This window comes from Capronia coronata (assembly GCF_000585585.1).
Source record: "Capronia coronata CBS 617.96 chromosome Unknown acBCG-supercont1.4, whole genome shotgun sequence".
NCBI lineage: Eukaryota > Fungi > Ascomycota > Eurotiomycetes > Chaetothyriales > Herpotrichiellaceae > Capronia > Capronia coronata.
Window position 1 is genome coordinate 2,915,486 of NW_006912896.1, and position 17,854 is coordinate 2,933,339.

The 17,854-nt window shown below is 52.0% G+C and overlaps 6 protein-coding genes across 6 annotated transcripts; 2 read left to right on the forward strand and 4 right to left on the reverse strand.

Moving 5' to 3' along the window:
* Positions 1 to 54: 54 nt before the first annotated feature.
* A1O1_05579 (uncharacterized protein) lies at positions 55 to 1,531 on the forward strand (the record flags this gene model as incomplete). The annotated part of the gene is made up of 2 exons (XM_007726464.1): positions 55 to 702; positions 1,190 to 1,531. The coding sequence occupies 2 exons, from the start codon at positions 55 to 57 to the stop codon at positions 1,529 to 1,531; spliced, it is 990 nt and encodes a 329-aa protein (XP_007724654.1).
* Positions 1,532 to 1,975: 444 nt separating this feature from the next.
* Positions 1,976 to 4,965, reverse strand: A1O1_05580 (heat shock protein SSB1; the record flags this gene model as incomplete). Its single annotated transcript, XM_007726465.1, has 7 exons — positions 1,976 to 2,528; positions 3,402 to 3,598; positions 3,650 to 4,357; positions 4,410 to 4,575; positions 4,629 to 4,755; positions 4,811 to 4,861; positions 4,923 to 4,965. 7 exons carry the CDS (start codon positions 4,963 to 4,965, stop codon positions 1,976 to 1,978), a joined length of 1,845 nt encoding a protein of 614 aa, XP_007724655.1.
* A 755-nt stretch (positions 4,966 to 5,720) lies between these two features.
* A1O1_05581 (elongation factor 2) lies at positions 5,721 to 8,722 on the reverse strand (the record flags this gene model as incomplete). Its single annotated transcript, XM_007726466.1, has 2 exons — positions 5,721 to 8,649; positions 8,703 to 8,722. 2 exons carry the CDS (start codon positions 8,720 to 8,722, stop codon positions 5,721 to 5,723), a joined length of 2,949 nt encoding a protein of 982 aa, XP_007724656.1.
* Positions 8,723 to 9,498: 776 nt separating this feature from the next.
* On the reverse strand, positions 9,499 to 10,891 carry A1O1_05582 (acetyl-CoA C-acetyltransferase; the record flags this gene model as incomplete). Its single annotated transcript, XM_007726467.1, has 4 exons — positions 9,499 to 10,510; positions 10,561 to 10,636; positions 10,685 to 10,734; positions 10,788 to 10,891. The coding sequence occupies 4 exons, from the start codon at positions 10,889 to 10,891 to the stop codon at positions 9,499 to 9,501; spliced, it is 1,242 nt and encodes a 413-aa protein (XP_007724657.1).
* Positions 10,892 to 11,859: 968 nt separating this feature from the next.
* Positions 11,860 to 12,387, forward strand: A1O1_05583 (uncharacterized protein; the record flags this gene model as incomplete). The annotated part of the gene is made up of 3 exons (XM_007726468.1): positions 11,860 to 12,028; positions 12,082 to 12,150; positions 12,269 to 12,387. The coding sequence occupies 3 exons, from the start codon at positions 11,860 to 11,862 to the stop codon at positions 12,385 to 12,387; spliced, it is 357 nt and encodes a 118-aa protein (XP_007724658.1).
* Positions 12,388 to 14,152: 1,765 nt separating this feature from the next.
* On the reverse strand, positions 14,153 to 14,662 carry A1O1_05584 (uncharacterized protein; the record flags this gene model as incomplete). Its single annotated transcript, XM_007726469.1, has 1 exon — positions 14,153 to 14,662. The coding sequence occupies one exon, from the start codon at positions 14,660 to 14,662 to the stop codon at positions 14,153 to 14,155; it is 510 nt and encodes a 169-aa protein (XP_007724659.1).
* Between the last annotated feature and the right edge of the window lie 3,192 nt (positions 14,663 to 17,854).

The following is a 17,854-nucleotide window of genomic DNA, read 5'->3' on the forward strand; positions in this document are numbered from 1 at the left end:
GGATTGCAACACCTCCATAAGCTTCACAGACGAACCTCGAACCTCTCCACAAATATGCCTCCTCCACGAAGCAGAGACACCTCCGTCCGCCTCATGCAGCAATTCCTCTTCGCGACACGACCACAGCAGCGCTCCATCTGTCTCCAATGCCGCTCCCGACGCCGAAATAGCCCTCGGTCTACTCTCCATGCTCGCTCCCTCGCACAAGCAACACACGCTCGACCACGAGCAGGACTACTAGTACCATCGACCGAAACGCAAGGGTTGCAAGTGCAAGGACCCGTACAAAACCACTCCCAAACAACACATTTCAGCACTTCAACGACTGCGTTCAAAAAATCATCCGCCTCCTCCAAATCATCCCGCAAATCTCCCCCCGTCACCGCCCCGAACCGTGACGTCCATGTCCCCGACAACGCGGCAACGCGGGAACGCGACTCCGAAGTCGACCCGTACGACTTCAGCGAGCTGAACGATAAGATCTCAAAGGCCATTTCGCGCCTCAAAGAAGCCCTGGTCAAGACTCGAGAAGCAGGGCGTGTCACGCCGGACATGGTCGAGGGGTTGCCGGTCGAGCTTAATGTCAAGGGTCATGATGCCCATGGCGCGCCGCCGCACAAGGAGAGGTTGAGGATCGGGGATCTGGCGAGTGTGGTGCCCAAGGGGGGGAGGATGATGCAGGTGTTTTGTGCGGAATCGGCGGTAAGTTTCTGATCTCTGTTTCTTTTTGATTTTCATGCCTTCTGGTTCGTGGTTGTGGTTTCATCTCTGCCCTGCTCTCCTCTATGCATGTCTGGGTGTTGTTCTGCTCTGGCTTTGCATTACTCTGCCCGGAGGATACGTGTGTCTGGACTGAGGGTGTCTCTCTCTGGACTGCAAGCACATCTGGAGTGGTTCTCGGTCGAAGTATACACATTTCTTACCAGGGCTCTTGTTGGGAATTGATTGTATTTCCTGAACCATGAGAATTGGTTCTTCAGTGGTGATTCCCATCGCGCTGGCTGGCTGGCTGGCTGGCTGGCTGTGATAGTGATCCGTCTTCTCGGCCTGTTCCTATACAACCACCCCTCTCTGCATGTCTTACATGTTCCTCTCACTTCTAGCGTCTTTCGCCGCATATTTGCAATTGTCTGCTCATTGTCCTCTCTTTGTGATTACCTCCTTGCTAATCTACACCCCCTCACTTCAGCATGTCAAACCGATCTGCTCCTCCATCATCGGCAGTCCACACAGTCTCGTCCCCCAAGTCGACCAGAACAACCCTTTGTTGGTCCTGGTCCCCGTGCCGCCAATGACGGCAGAAACACGCGCCCAAGCCCGGGCCGAAATGAAAAAGGTCTTCGACCGCTCCAGTCTCGAGATCCGCAATGCCCGCGGCGACGCGCAGAAACGGTTCCGCAAAATGGAGACTCAGAAGTTGGTCATTGTGGACGAGTTGCACAAGGCGCATAAGCAGATGGAGGAGATTGTGCGCAAGGCTCAAGACGAAGCGAAGAAGCTTTATGATGGGGCTGCCAAAGCTATGGAATAGAACAAGAATCTTCTCGTCTAGCTCTCAACTTGTCAGTTCTAAGCACCGAAGGCACCGAAGGCACCGAAGGCACCGAAATAACGGTTCCATACTACATCGTATGGCTCGTCGTCTCCGTTATGGCCAGCTATATCAACGACAAATGGCAAACCAGCCGTACACATTGGCGCGATACTAGTAGTCTGGTAGAGGGTTGAGCAGCCCTAAGGAAGATGTTATTTGATAATGCGCGAGAGCAAGGGCAGAGTTCGCGAAGCCTAAGTATACCTTTCAAAACAAATGATTGCTTTTCCCAATCTGGAATTTTGCCCGTGACAATGGCTGTTACTTCCTATGATAACTTGCAGCTATCCCGTGGCCATGGGCTTCAACGTGGTCACGGTTCTCCTTAGTCCTAATTCCACATTCTTCAAATCATCTGAGGAAGCTTCAGAAAATCACACTCTATCTCGTGGCCATAGCCTTGGTCATTGCTCGCTTGAGCGCCAGTTCCTTCTTCTTCAAATCATCCGCCGAAGCATCGTCCAACTCGAGTTGTTGCATGGCGTCGCTGAGGGCTTCCTCAATTTTCGCCTTGTTACCACGCTTCATCTTCATTGACAGGCCCGGGTCAGAGATCAACTCCTCGACACGGCCAATGTAGGACTCGAGTTGCTGCTTGGCTTCGAACTTCTTGGTGAATGCCTCATCGGTGCTCTTGAATTTGGCCGCGTCTTCGACCATCTTCTCAATTTCTGTGCTGGACAGCTTGCCAACGGCATTGGAGATGGTGATGTGGGCGGTTCGGCCAGATGTCTTTTCCGATGCAGTGACTTTGAGGATTCCGTTGACATCGACTTCGAAGACAACCTCAAGCTGAGCTTCGCCTGCCCTCATCGGTGGGATGGGTGCCAAGGTGAATTCTCCAAGCGAGGTGTTGTCCTCGCAGTTCGTCCGTTCTCCTTGGAAAATCGGGAAACTGACTGTGGTTTGTTGGTCCGCGACTGTAGTGAAAGTTCTGTTGGCATGAATTAGTATCTGCTGCTGATAACGGCCGACAAAATGCTGCTGATAACGACAAATCCGGGGCCAGGGTCCAAAGTCCAGAGATGATGGCATCAAACCAGGTCGATTTCGGTGTCCCTTCAGCTTCGGCCACCCCTCTAAGTGCTTGATTTCATGGTCCATAATCGAAAAGACAGAGTACCCTTCGATCGACAGAAACAACAGGCGAAACTTGGCAACGTCGATGAGAGGAGGAATCTTCATCCACACCAGCATGCCCTTGTGGCTGGGGGTGTAGCCGTTCAAGAAGTTTCGGTGGACTTCTTGCGGCCACATGAGAACGTTGGTGTGAGGCTCGTCGTATGTCCTCCAACGTGCTATTGCCCCTCTTTTCCCATCGGTCCCTGAATCCAGGTAGTCCAGAGGTGCACCGCCCGGTTTCTCCAGAGTGAAGGGAGGTTGAGCCAGAAGTCCAGGTCTGGCGAGCTGAGGGACTGGAGCGTTTCGAAGAGACCGGGAGCAAAACTCAGGGATGCTGTGGCCAAGGTGTCCGAAATGTTGTTCTGATCATAGAATAACTGCTTGTAGATGGGATTCTGATGGACAGGCCGCGACGAACATGTCCATACTATAAGTGCAAGCAACTCCAGGAGGTCGGAAACGAGGGACGCCATCTTCTGTATGGTGTTTGCAGAGCAGACAAGGAAAAGAACGTCGAAGACATGTCGAAGTGCGCAGTCCAGGGGGCGTAAATATCCAGGGTTCCTTCCAGTATCAAGATGGCAGGTGCACTTGGGCGGTCCTTTGAGGGAAGGAACGACAGGAGGAACGACAACAACCGACGAATACAGGGAAAGAACAACGGAAAAAGGAAAGAGGAACATACCTTTTCTTGATACACGGTACGGTGTTACCGCGAGGAACAACAGGGGCAAAGATGTTGCCTTCCATGGCGACACCAAGGGAGAGAGGAACGACGTCGAGCAGAAGCAGATCGGCGGTCTCGGCGGAGGTGGCCTTGCCGGAAAGAATACCAGCCTGGACAGCGGCACCGTAGGCAACAGCTTCATCAGGGTTGATGCTCTGTAACAACGTTAGTAGAGATCCGTGGTGTCAAGGGGTCAATTTGCGTACCTTCTCCAACTTCTTGCCATCGAAGAAATCGCTGAGGAGCTTCTGGATACGAGGAATACGGGTGGAACCACCAACCAAGACGATCACATCGACAGCAGACTTGTCAATGTTGGCATCCTTAAGCACCTGCGCAACAGGCTCGAGAGTGCCGTTGAAGGCCTTGGCGTTGAGGTCTTCAAAACGAGCACGGGTGATCTGGGTGTTGAAGTCCTCACCATCGAAGAGCGAGTCGATCTCGACGGTGGTCTGGGTGGCACTGGACAGAGTTCTCTTCGCACGCTCGCAAGCGGTACGGAGTCTTCGCAGGGCACGGGCATCACCAGAGAGGTCCTTCTTCGTCTTCCTGGTGAACTCCTTCTTGAAGTGCTCGAGGAGGTTGGTGTCGAAATCTTGACCACCCAAGTGGGTGTCACCAGCGGTGGCCTTGACCGTGAAGACACCGCCGTGGATGTTGAGCAGAGAAACATCGAAAGTACCACCACCAAGATCGTAGATCATGACATTGCGCTCCTTGTCAGACTTGCCGGATCCAAGACCGTAGGCGATGGCGGCAGCAGTGGGTTCGTTGATGATGCGGAGAACGTTCAGGCCGGCAATGGCACCGGCGTCCTTGGTGGCTTGTCGCTGGTTGTCGTTGAAGTAGGCAGGGACTGTGACAACAGCCTTTTCGACTTTCTTGCCCAACTTTGTCTCGGCGACCTCCTTCATCTGTTCTGGTGTTAGCACTGCGAACGACTAAAGCCACAGAGCAATCCCATACCTTCATCAGGACCATCGACGAGATTTCTTGTGGTGAGAAGGTCTTGGTCTCTCCAAGGTATCTAACTTGCACCATAGGGTTGCCGCCTTGGTCGACGACCTTGAATGGCCATGATTCGATATCCTTCTTGACAATAGGGTCATCAAATCGCCGTCCAATCAATCGCCTGCGATCTTGTCAGCATATGTTTTGACCTTTGACCAGCAAGCGCAAACTGACTTGACATCGAAGACTGTGTTTTCAGGGTTCATTGCGGCCTGGTTCTTTGCGGCCTCACCAATGAGACGCTCCTCGTCGGTGAAGGAAACGAAGGATGGGGTGGTGAAGCTACCCTGCTCGTTGGCGACTGCGATGAGGGTTAGTGATGATTTCCTTCCTGCTCGTCGCATGAGATGACATACTGATTTCGACATTGTTGCCGTCGTAGTTCGCAACGCAGGAGTAGGTGGTACCTGGAATGTTTGTTAGCCGACAGCGAACCGCGGTGAAGCATTGGTGGTGGTGGTATCTTACCCAGATCGATACCGATGGCACCGTCGTAAACTTCTTCAGACATGATTGCGGTGTTGAGGAACTCCCTGATTGACTCTGCGAGGATACAGAAGAATGGAGGAGGGGAGGTGAGATACAGGAGAGGGTGAAAAGTTGTAGAGCGTCGGGACGACTAATTGCGCAGGCCAAACTCGAACTTTTGGGCGGGCCACATAAATTTTCCAAAAAATTTGGCCAAGAAAACTCGCCGCCGTTGCCATTCAATTATCCCCAGGGTCTCATCCTATTCAGGGATTAGGGTGCTGCCGCCTTATGCTGGCCCCGGCTCGTGCAAGTCACTGCAGGTGGGTGGATTTACTCTAAACAACATCAGCCTTTTGACACGGCTTCAAAGGTTCCAGTATCTGACAGAGAGGCGATACTAGTACATGGCTAATGCGAGCTCAAGAAGATATTGTCCCTTATGACTTGAGTGGTGCTTTCAGAGTGGTACTCGATTTGACCCGTTGAGCTGACCGGTCATGCCGGCGCTCGAGGAAGTCCAGAGTACCGTTATCATCATTGGCACCGGGGCTGTCCTGCCCTAGAGCCCTCTGTGTATAGGAGAACTTGCAGAGACTGTCACCCTTCTGATGAAGGAGGAGGAGAAAACGTCAGGATATTCGGCCGATTCAGCTAACCTACTACTAATACCATTGGCGTTTTGGCATCCATCATTTAGTTCAAGTTGCTCGTACCAAGCACCATTCTCCCTGGCCGGGAGTCTCGTTTCCAGGATGCGTGCAGTGTGAATCTCAAAAACAATCAGACTGGGCCAGATCAATCCAGGATACCACTCTCTCGTAAGCCAGCCAGTAACTCCGGCTCCAGGAACCGTTTGACATCAACATCCTCGCTCAACCCCTTTCTCCGCCTCGTCTTGAGCACGAAATCTCGAGCAGCTTGTTGAGGACCCGCCATTTCCAGAGGCCGGATGCGAATACTCTTATCAAGCGGATCGCCTGGCACAACGTCCCATCGATCGAATACCAACGACACACTGGCCGCGCCCTGACTGTGAATGCGGAGATCAGTCTCAAACCCAAAACTGTCAATCACCGGAAGCAGAGCTTTGGCAGCGTAGAGAGGAGTGCCAGCCACCGGACCATCCGAAATCACATGGCCTCTTCTCTTCATCAGCACCGTGTAGAGCCCTGCAATCGAGTCCGCAGGCCCGGTCATGTGAACGCTGTAGATGGGTTCCATGAGCCGTGGTCCAGCCATCAGGAATGAACTGTACACTGCTCGGCGAGCTGTAGGGATGATCTGCCCGCCGCCGCGGAAGATAGGTTCCGTGGCCAATTCGGCACCTGTGAGTCGGAACTTCGTGTTGCGGATCGGCTCCTCGCACAAAGGACCTTCACGTGTACCCCAGGAGAAACCTTGTTTGATGCTTTCCTGGACTGTCCTGAGAAGCTTCTTGTCCGTGGTCGAAGGTAGAGTATCGTCGCAGAGGATATTGGGCCCCATCTCCTCCGGACCGAAAGCCCAAATCGACCGCGCTGCCAGCTTGTCCCATTCGTACTTCTCCTCGAAGAACTTGGCAACTTTTCGGATAGGATCTCGGATCTTCACCACTCCCGCCTCGATGTCTTCGGCAATCCCATCGTCGAGAGGCTCCGCAATCATGGTCAACTTGTTCTTCTTGTTGGGTGTCAACGCGTAGCACATGATCGCGCTGGTTTCGGTGACGGTCTCGCAGAAGCGCGTGACTGGGTCGGAGACTTTAATGTCCATTTCCGCATACAGCGTTCGTAAATCATGCAAGACGCAATCCATGTATAATTCGCCTGTACCGAGTACAACGTGCTCGCCGGATTCCTCCACCTTGGTCGTGATCAACGGGTAAGATTTATTGATCTTCCTTAAGCCCTCGAGCATTTTGGGTAGTTCAGATGGGTTTATGGGCTCCACCGCTACCTTGAAAACAGATTCGGTGAAATGCCGGATGGGTTGGAAAATATAGGCACTCTCGTTGTTCGGGAACTCTTCAGCCACGACAGTAGCCGTTTTGACAATGGAGTTGTCGATACCGGCAAGCAGAACCAAATTGCCGGCCGGGACCCCGGACACAGGAATGTTGTAACGGGAGCAGTCAAGAAACGTAGATGTGATCGTCGCGGTCGTCGAGTCCTCTTCGTCCTCAAGACTGTATGCTTCACCAAGCACTCGAACAACCTGCTCGGGAGACGCTGTGCCAGACAAGATTCGGCCAAAAGCGTTGAATGTTTTGGCATCGGCGGTGTTGAACAGCTTGGTGACGTGCACAACTAGTGGGCCGTCCGAGTCGCACTTGGACATCGATTCTGCAACTGGAGATTCCAGCGGACCGGTGTAGTAGTGTTCCAGCATTCGTTTCGTGCCGTCAATGGGAGAGGGCAGGTGTTGGACAATCATGTCAACAAATCCACTAGCAGGACCGAAGAACTGTGCGCACACCAGCTTGAGCAGCACCTTCGCATCCGACTTCAGCTCTGACGGCTTCAACGTTATTCCTAACGTTTTGAGTGTCGCTTCAAGGTCTTCAGGGCTTTCACTGATGGTGTGGGAGTATAGTTTGTAGATGGGCTCAAGAACGAAATTTACGAACGCCCTCTTTGAACCCTCCTCCATTCCCTTTCGAGTGAACTTTCGACTCCGGGGATTGAAGAAAATATCACCCCAAAGCCTCTTGGAGAACTCGGTCGCATCGACCTTTTGATAGGTTTCCGAGTACATCTTCGCGAATGACGGAAGCGTAAAAATCCATTCCATGGATGTGCAGGCAAACGCGACGTTCCCCTTTTCGGGCGACAGTCTCCGCTTCTCTCCCTGGCCGGGTATCGTGTTCTCAATGATGGTGTTGACTTCTTCGACGACATGCTTCAACTTGAAATACGCATCGGTGGGTGGAATCTTCAGTTCAAGGATCAAGCGATCCATCTTGTTGATGACCAAAACCATAGGCAAATCTTCGAGCACGGCATGTTTGATGATCTGCTCGGTGTTGATTTGGACGCCCTCAACCACATCGACCACCAGGACAACCCCATCAACCAGTCTCAGACTCGACGCAACCTCATCGACAAAATTGACATGTCCGGGTGTGTCGATTATGTTCAGAATGTGTGACTTTCCCCGTGTTCCTTGCATGACAAGACTGATAGGGGCGGACTTGATCGAGACGCCTCTCTCACGCTCGAGGAAATGTGTGTCTGTGTATCTCAACTGTTCATCTCTTCTCTTGCCTATTCGCTTGTCCAGTCTTTCTTGCAGCTCATGGGTCTGCATCACCAGCATATCCACGAAGGCGGTCTTCCCATGGTGCAAATGTCCAGCCACTGCTATATTTCTGATTCCTTCGGGGAAATTCAAAAGATCGGTCATGAAATCTCGCGAGTAGAAGACTGGAGGGAGATCTGCCTCTTGGACCTGAAACTTCTTTTGCGTGACTGGCGCGACAATCGGTTGTGTAAGCGGTTGCGCGTCTTCTTCTTGGACCATCGTTTCGACATCCTCTCCGTATACTTGTTGCGCAGTGGGATAATATTGTTTGTCTTCGTGTAATATCACAGCGTTCGAGGGCCCTTCGTCGTCCACTTCCATCAATTGGTCAGCATGAGGTTGCTGCTCCGTCTCCGAGTCCACGTCGTAGACGTAGTTCTGGCCCGCATCGCCATCTTGCGTTCCTTCTTCATCAGAGACTGCTTCTCCGATGAAGTTGCCGAACCTATGGTCACGGTTAGAAAGACTTTGGAACAAGAGGAGCCAAGGGTGTCTCACTCATCATAAAGGTCGTCCATGCTGGCAGCGTGTTTCTAGACTTCAACACGGCGCGGCGCAAAAGTCGAGAATTCTCTCCAACCGCGAGGTTCAAGTCTACAAAATCCTGCCCAGCATTATCGATTGCGGGTGGGACACTACAGATATACTCCGCCGTAATACCGAGATAAGATAAGATCTCACAGCCTTGCCCCTTATTCAGAGTGGCGCCTCACAAGTCCCCTGAAGATACATTGGGTTCAGTCTGCACATAGACATACTATTGTTGAAGCTCTGTTCCTGACTAGTATTGAATGAAATGGCTGGCCATCTGACTACCTCGGCCAGAAACTATGATATGCTAGTAGATAGTAGTGGACAAAGGGCTGTATGTTAATTGTATAAACAGTTAGACGTTTTGGTAAGTTCCCAGTACAGCTTCTCGAGGGCAATGAACACAAGTTGAGCAGACATATGCGGCAAGTCGTGGTTAATATCGGGCTAAGCCCGTCGGTCCCCAGTATTAAGCTAAGGTGTCTTCTACGACAGAAGAAGTGAGCTTCCAAGGCTCTTGTAGACAGTGTTTCTACAAACGGTTAGGAGGCAAGATAATGAGAATTGTGGACAAATACCTGGCAATTCAAGGATAGTATCCCCGTGTCCATTGTAGGAGCGACCTTGCTCGAGCTATAGCATTTGCAGATATGCTTTTGAATTGAAGGGCCAGATGCCGACGCCAATTATTGCCACATCCTAACCTTTTGCAAAGTGTGAAGTCCACGCTACCAATATGGTGTCCTTCGTTGTACATTCAAGCTCACATTAAGGATTCGAGAACCAGTGCGCTGGCTCCGCCACCGCCATTGCAGATACCGACACAGCCAATCTTGCCTTTGTTCGCTTTTAAGACGCCCAGTAAGGTGGTGACAATCCTTGCGCCTGAGGCACCCAGAGGGTGTCCGAGAGCGACCGCTCCGCCGTGAAGATTGACCTTGTCAGCGGTCAAGTTCAGCAACTTCATGTTGGCAAGTGCCACAACGCTGAAGGCTTCGTTGATCTCGTAGGCGTCGACATCCTCCGGGTTGACGCCAGCGTGTTTCAAGGCCTTGGGAATGGCGAGCGCCGGCGCAGTGGTGAATTTGTTGGGCTCCTGGGCAGCGTCGCCCCAGCCTAGAATCTTTGCCAACGGCTTGATGTTGAGCTCCTTTAGCTTTGCTTCTGAAACAAGCACAACAGCCGCGCCGCCATCACTCAAGGGCGAGGCGTTGGGTGCAGTGACCGTCCCGGTGTTGGGAATGAATGCTGGCTTTATGGAGCGGAGCTTGTCGACATTGAGATTCTTGGGCTCATCGTCTTTATCGACTGTGACGCCCGGCTTGCCTCGTGCCCCAGGCAGTTGAATGGGAGCAATCTCGAAATCGAATAGTCCATCTTTCTGAGCGGCTTGTGCTTTCTGGTACGATTGAATGGCGTAATCATCCTGCTGCTCACGGTTGAAGTCGTGATCTTGGGCGCACTCTTCTCCCTGAAGTCCCATGTGTTCTTGTTTCCCATATGCATCAGTCAGGCCATCTCTTAGAACGCCATCCACCAAGGTCTGGTTCCCGAACTTGACTCCGCCCCGCATATTGGGAAGATAATGAGGGCAGTTGGACATGGATTCTGCGCCACCCGCCACAACGATGTCCGCATTGCCTGTCATGATGGTCTGCGCGCCGAGAATGATAGCCTTGACTCCGGAAGCGCATACTTTGTTGATGGTCGTGCATACAGTTGAGGGTTCGAGGCCGGCACCGAGTGCGCATTGACGAGCAGGGTTCTGCCCAAGACTGTGGCACGTCAATTGGGGAAGACGCGCGTTTGCTGGAGAGGTACTTACTTCGCCGATAGGACATTGCCAAAGAACACTTCTTGAACATCTTGAGGCTTGATCTCCGGTACTCTCTCAATGGCGGCTGGGGCGAAGGTTAGCTTTCGTCTTCAAGCGGTGAAGGGTGCGCAACATTTGATGGCGTGGGAACCGAGTTGGGGAGCGGTCAGTGCGGATAGTGATCTATGAACAGTCAGACACCGATAGTACTCTGAATGCCGTTCTAGCGGACGCACCCTAGGAATGATCCCACAGGAGTTCGTGCCGCCGCAACAATATAGACAGGAGGCAGCGCAGGTTTCTGGTGGGGAAGTCCATTGACACCGTTCGTTGAGGCCATGATGTGATGCTTCTCCTGGGCAGGACAGAGGACGTTGAGGTGAGTTGATGCTATAGCCTGGGAGACTGCGGTAGGTCAAATGCAGAGACAATCCAAAGAATGAGAGCAGGTTGTTGAGTAAACAATCCGGACGTGTTTGACCTGCTGCTTCCTCCGGCACTCTTCAATGCTGCTGCATCAGTTGCTCCAACAAAAAAAAACGGCCATTTTCTGGTGCGGAGATCGTGCCACTCCGGAACATGGGCGAAATGACACCGTGGAGAAGAGAACCACGTGCTGATAAGATAAGAGCAGCCTCGTTTTCCCTCAGGCTGCGGGTCAACATTCTCCAGATAGAGAGAGCTCTTGCAGCCTCAAGCCAGCCTCAGGTTATGGACGGTATGAGTGTCCAAACTTGCGGAGAGGGTGACAGAATAAGAAAATGGACGGCCAGAGAAGACGATACATCGTTGAGAGCTGGGGGTATTTCGCCTCCGGAATGTGATTGAGCTTCTACAATGTGTGCGCTCAATAGGAGGTCACCTTGGACTGTTTGCGAAGTTGAACTCGGGCGGCCGTCATATCTTCCAGAAGCAAGAGCATGCTGTGGCTGGCATCAGCCATGATGGCAGGCGAGTGGTGTTGGGTCTTACACAGTGCCCATGGCCAGTGTGCGCAGCTGCGTTACCCTACTGTTTTGTTTTCGTGCAGCAAAAGTGGCAGAATTTCCCTATCCTCTTCACCCATCGTCTACCCTCTGACTATCTTTGTGCACGCCTCACTCCTACGTGAAATTGATCATCTGCCGTCCAGACTGAACTTGCCTCAGCCCCCACAGCTTGCTCGAGCCTTACCATCTGGTCACGAGACGAGCGTTCTCAAGCCGTGTTCGATCTCAATTGGCGTCGTCTGTAAGTCATCCACCGCGCAGGGTATTGAGGAGTCAACATCTACGACCCCTGAGCCGCCTCTAAATAGAAGCAGAAGTCATGGATACCGAAGACTACGATGTCGACAACGCGCGTGTTGTCATCGGCCTGGAATTTTGCGACGTCATGACAGCCTTGGAGGGCGAGATCACAACGGCCGAAGCAACCGTCCTCAAGGATCGAGTCACTGCACTCCGAGTGCAACTTTTCGAGCTCCACAACGCCAAACGTATCAGCTCGATCATAGAATCCAACAGAGCATGTATGAAGCGATGCTCTCAGACTTCCGCGAAGTGGACCTACTCCTTGATGAAGAGATAGCATGCACAAACACGGATGAGCGCAGCGGCGGTGGAGCGGCCAACGGCGATAATGAGCTTGCTTTGAGAACAGTAGGCAAGGATGGCTATTATGACGACCACCGCATTGCTCCCGAGGGGAATACTCAGCTTGACGAATACATCAACAGTGTGGTATCTGATGAAACAAATCAACCCAGGGAATGTCATGTCTGTTGCGACGAGTTGCCTTATTCTGCAACTGTACAAGTCGGGGACTGCCTCCATGCCTGGTGTCGGCAATGTCTGATGAGACGATTTGAGATGGCAATCAAAAGCGAGAACCACTACCCCGTACGCTGCTGCGCTGGACTTCCCAATGTTTCGCTCGACAACCCAGATGTCACTCGTGTTCTTGGACACCAAATGATGAACGATCTCAAGGCAAAAGTTGTCGAGTATGAAAGTCAGGACCGGACTTATTGCTACAAGCCAGCATGTTCAACCTTCATCCATCCAAACAGAATAAATGGCAATGGAGCGGTCTGTCCATGTTGTGAAGCGATAACATGTGCGAAGTGCAAAGCGGAGTATCATCGAGGCTCAGAGTGCCATGTTGCTACTGACGAGGCCTTTGTTCATTGGCGAAATTATAATGAAGCCGCAACATGCCCACGATGCCACCGTGTCATCGTCATCTCCCACGGGTGTAACCACATGAGGCAAGACAGTTCCCTCCATAACGTTCATAAGCCCACTAACGAAAGGCTTGCAGATGCCATTGCGGAACGGAGTTTTGTTACGAATGTAATGTGCAATGGAAGAACTGCGAATGTGATATATGGCATGAGAACCGCCTTCTTGCAAGAGCCCATGTGGTCGCCGAACGCCAGGGCCGAGCTGCTGATATTGAGCAAATTGCAGAGGAAATCCGTGAGGAGGATGAATGTCGGCACGATCATTGGAGACGAATCAGCACCCACCGTATGGACCCCTGACTGGAGCCTCGTTGCGATCTTTGCCAGTGGGAAGCAACCCTCTTCCTGTGGCAGTGTGATGCCTGTGAAATCATAGTTTGTGCTCGTTGCCGGGCGGAGAACTACACGGACAGCGACGACGAAGCCTGAGGGCGCACTTTGCTCCAGGAGCACGCACTGACATAGAGTAGACCTGCTAGCATAATCTGTTGGAAGTACACTTGCTACTTGTACCATTATTGTACTCCTGGTTGACGAGAATCAGCCAGACCTTCCGTTGCTACCTTGCAAATCTTATCATGCCTCTGACACAGTTGAGACAGTACGTATTATCCTACTATTCCTACCTTGCTGTGGGCTGCTTCCTTGTAGCCGTCGGTGTCCTGTATTGGTTTGACAAGCAGAGGAAGAATATTGCCATGTGGCCCTCTGTTGATCTGAGGGCCATCTTAGGACTTGGCGGCGCCATGTTCTCTCTTCTTTCCTTCATTTCGAACGGTGTCGAAGATGGATTTCGGAGCAGTGCCTGGTCCATCCCGGTTGTGGTAATCACATTCTTCGTCGATGACTTTGTTCGTCTGGGAAATTTCTCTTCTTGACTGTTTACTCCAGGTTAACAACAAGATATTTACAGTCGCCGTTATTGACGACCTCTGTGTTTGGCACAGTAACAAGACAGTCACAACGGGAAGTACTCGTTCGCAAACATATACGGAAAACCTTAGCCTTGTGCCAATATCTCAACATTCATGCACAATGACCAGCAGCATTGAAAGCCCAGACGAATGGATTCTTCCTCCAGAACCCCGACCATCAGATCCTCACCGAAACAAATGATAGAATCACGACCCAGCGCTGCTTGAGGCTTGCGGTTTGCAACTTTGCATGGCGAGGTTGCCATTCGAGACGAATAGTTCAAAGAACTTTGAATGGCAATATACCGAAGGTATGATGTTTGGTGTCCCTCCAAGGTAGACAAATCAGCATTTCATTATTGCATTTGCATCTCAATGGATGGCACGCCATCGGCACTAGGAAACAGCTATACTAAGGAAGGAGACACAAAACTCCGAGTGCCAAGTAGAAGCCATGAAAAACTCACTCCTCATGCTTGACTTCGACCTTCGTGGCCTCAGCGTCGGAGAAGCCCTTCTTGGGCGCGCGGATCTTCAGCAAGCCAGCCTCGAGCGTGACGCTGACATTCTCCACGTCGGTCGGGAAATGGATGTATCGCCTGAAAGGGCCGATCCTCCTCTCGCCCACCAGCAGATGAACGCCCCCTGTGTGCGGGGATTCCTTTTCCTCCTCGACCTCCGTGTTCGTCGGGGTGCCGTAATCGGGCCGCGACGCGGTGCCCGTCAGTAGCAGTGACCTGGGCCCGGTCCATGAGACGGTGATATCGCTGGGCTTTTTGGTTCCAGGCACTTCGATCTCAACTAGATACTCCTTGATCGCGTCGCGGAAGTCCACGTCTGGCTGGTTTGGGTGGTCTTCTGGTCGCGGGTGCCGGTGCGCGATATACTGTAGCACGGACTCATGTTGATGTTTTCGTTCGTGGGGATGGTCCACTAATGGTGGGGGCAGGTCGTAGTAGTATGCGTATGCCATTGCAATTGTTGTGTGAGAAGCTGTGTTGTGTTGGATTGTATTGTGTTCTGAGGCGAGATGATTGCACGGCTTGGGGGGTCAAAAACTCGAAGATTGGTAATTAGGTGAGTCAATGGAGGTTTGCTACTTGTGGTGACTGGTAGCCTTTTCAGTAGCAGGAACGGGGGCTTTTGTTTGGTAGTCTTCTTGTTCAGGATGAAAGCTGGGAGAACGATTGGGGAAGGATAAAGGCTGGAAAGCGGCTTACACGTGGATTTATACCTCGTTGTCAATGCTCATTTTACCTTTACCGAAGCCGGGTAGATGTCCGGCGAGGTCCATGACTCTCCATGTTTGATGGAGCTACTGAAGCTCTAGCTGTCTAGCATCAATCTGCTTTTCCCCGGTTTGTGTTCGAGCTTGGGACCGAGATGATCTGACCGCATGATCAAGTCAGGGTCTAAGCAAAACCCCTCGTTCTAGAAGCAGTGGTACTAGTTCGGCCGAGCCCCTTGGCCGTCTTCGATTGGCCGACAGAGGCCGATACCAGGGATGGATTGGGACACAAGGACAGCGTGAAAGCATCAAGGGTCTCGGCTTGGGGAAGCTGTGACAAGATTCCGCAGATCAACGGGCAGTTGGCGGATTGGGATGAGACTCGGTTTGGCGCATGACTGTGATAAGAGCAAGATAGGCTCACCCCTAGAGCGCCGTCGCATAACTCGCTGGAGGAGGAGAATGGTTGCTTAGGACGTCGGTGCTCGGTTGGGTGGATATTGAAGTGCAGCTGGGAAAAGGTGGTGAGATGTGGTCATTTTGGGGGTCGGTCGTTACGAGATATATGCGTCTTGAATACGTGGGTGACAGGCCTGGGGAATATTGCGCGTAGAGATCATTTTCTCTACCCAGCGGCCGTTTACCGATCTGGGAAGAGATAAGAGTGTTTATGAAGACCTCGGGAACTCTTTGCTTCTATATCAGCTGCACATTTCCCTTTGCACAGCCAGAAGAAGCTCGCTGATGGCTTACTGATGAGGTGTTGACCACTGCACTGCATTGGCGTTGTTGCTCAGCTGGGATTAGGGGCCTGGGTCAAGAGAGAATGACTGCCCGACATTACAACAATATGTATTTCATGATACCAGCCTAGCGACGGCGGCAGTGGGTCTCGATCGCAGCCTGATGAATGCGGCTTTTCTGCTCTTCCTCCACATGCTTTTCTTTCTCCGACTTTGACGTCCTTCTTCCACCGCCCGTCGCAAAGTTGTTCTCGTTCACTGCATCGCTCTGCCCATGCTCAGTCATCTGACCTCAGGATAGTGATATCGGCGTCACCGTAGCCAGACTCGATGGTGCTCTTGGCAGTCCGGCTCGTGGGTCTCGTCCCTTGCGTCTGTCCACTACTAGACGCGCACCTGCCGACTCTCACTGGCAACTGGAACTAGAGCGACCGGAAGACGGGGCATGTGAAAAGATACCTTAGGTAAGCTAGACCTGGGTCTGTAATATGGATATTCTCCGGGCCCACGTGTAATGTAAGGCATATTGTCCTTCCCATGGCTCATCTCCTGACCACAGCGTCGTCCTAGCTACGAATGGACGGTACAGCAGCAATGTCGCATGCCGCTTTCTTGCAGGGTTGATTGGCATCTGTTACCCTTTGGGTTGCAATTCTTGACGGTGCTATGTGAGCACATGACTGAGACAAATCATCAAAAGGTAACGTGCTCCACGCGGAGAAGGGAAGGGTACTAGTCGGTATGGAGTGAATCCGGGGCCCTCGGGCCCCTGGATCTCGTTCTTCCTTCGGATCACCAAACGGATCCCTGCAAACGCCAAAACGGCTTGGATCTTGACATTTGCTGCAGACTAGTCTCGCGTCTGATAGGTCAAGCCTTCCGTCAAACATCCAGTCATCCTTCCATTGTGGTTTGCTCCTCATTGATTTCGATCATCGCCACAGTCCCTGCTTGAAAGGCGAGCCTCAGCAGTTTAGACTATGTCCACCAACGAGGATGTAGGGAAGCCTCCTGGTAAGGCTGGCCCGAATCAAGCTGAACAACGTGATTTCCGCCACATTGACAATGTCACGGCGCGGATGGAGAAGCACAGCAGTGCAGACTGTGTTTTTGACTGTCTCCAGGTCTAGGCTAGAGGAAAGATTTGTCGCATGGCTGGACAATAGGCGGTCTTCATCTGTTTGGTGTCTTCGAAAAGCACAAGCTCTCAAAACTAGAAGGGGAATATTGGGTCAAATGTGGCCAAGTTAGAAAATATTGCCGCACCAAGGATGGCATAAGAGGATGACTTCCAGCCTCATAAGCTGCCAACAGTTGAGGGAAAGGGCTTGTCGGGGGTGAAAGGCAACGGTGATATCCAGGGCTTGGATGCCATTTGCTTGGCCCATGATACCGCAGCAAATTGAAGACAGACGGGTGGTCTTGACGGGATGGCTCAGCTGATTCTCCTCAACCAGTCTGCAGACCCGCAGCATCCACGGGGGCTCCGCCTTACGGATGGTGCGCAAGGCTGAAGCCTCAGAACTCAGCTCCGCCTTGTCCGTGACGTACTGCCCACTTGTCATGGATAACAACCTTGAACCAGCATTTGTTGCCGGTGCAAAGCCATACTAGGTCGCTGATACAAAGCCCTGATCTTCTGGACGACTCGTGTGCTTCTTTTCTTCTCTTTGTGCAACCCTCTCGGCACCATGCTGGGTCGACTGCCAACAATAAAGCTGGCCAGGCAATGTTCTGTGGTTGTGACACCCAGTGACCTACAGTCAGGCCCTGCGGCAGAAGACGCCGCATCCAACCATCGACTGCAGCGAAGGGACGTTCAAGGAGATTTTATGTGATCAGCGGCGCTAAGAGACTACGCTAGACCATAATAGGCATAGTGGATTTCTCGCTGCTAAAAATGGCTGCCGACGATTAAAACCCCGTTTTAGTGGTTGACTATCTGATAGTTGGGGCTCTTGTCGCCATTAGTAAACATAGTACGGAGCACTATCTGTGTACCTTACTAACCACTTACTACCACAGTGAGTACTAGTACTACTAGTACTACTAGCACTACTAGTACTACAACCTACTACTACTACTGGCATTATTGGCATTGACAGCGAGAAGCACAGCACAGCAACACAACCCTTACAGCACACGGGCACTGCATCCTGCTTCCTCTCATTGTATCGCATCTGACAAGCCGGAC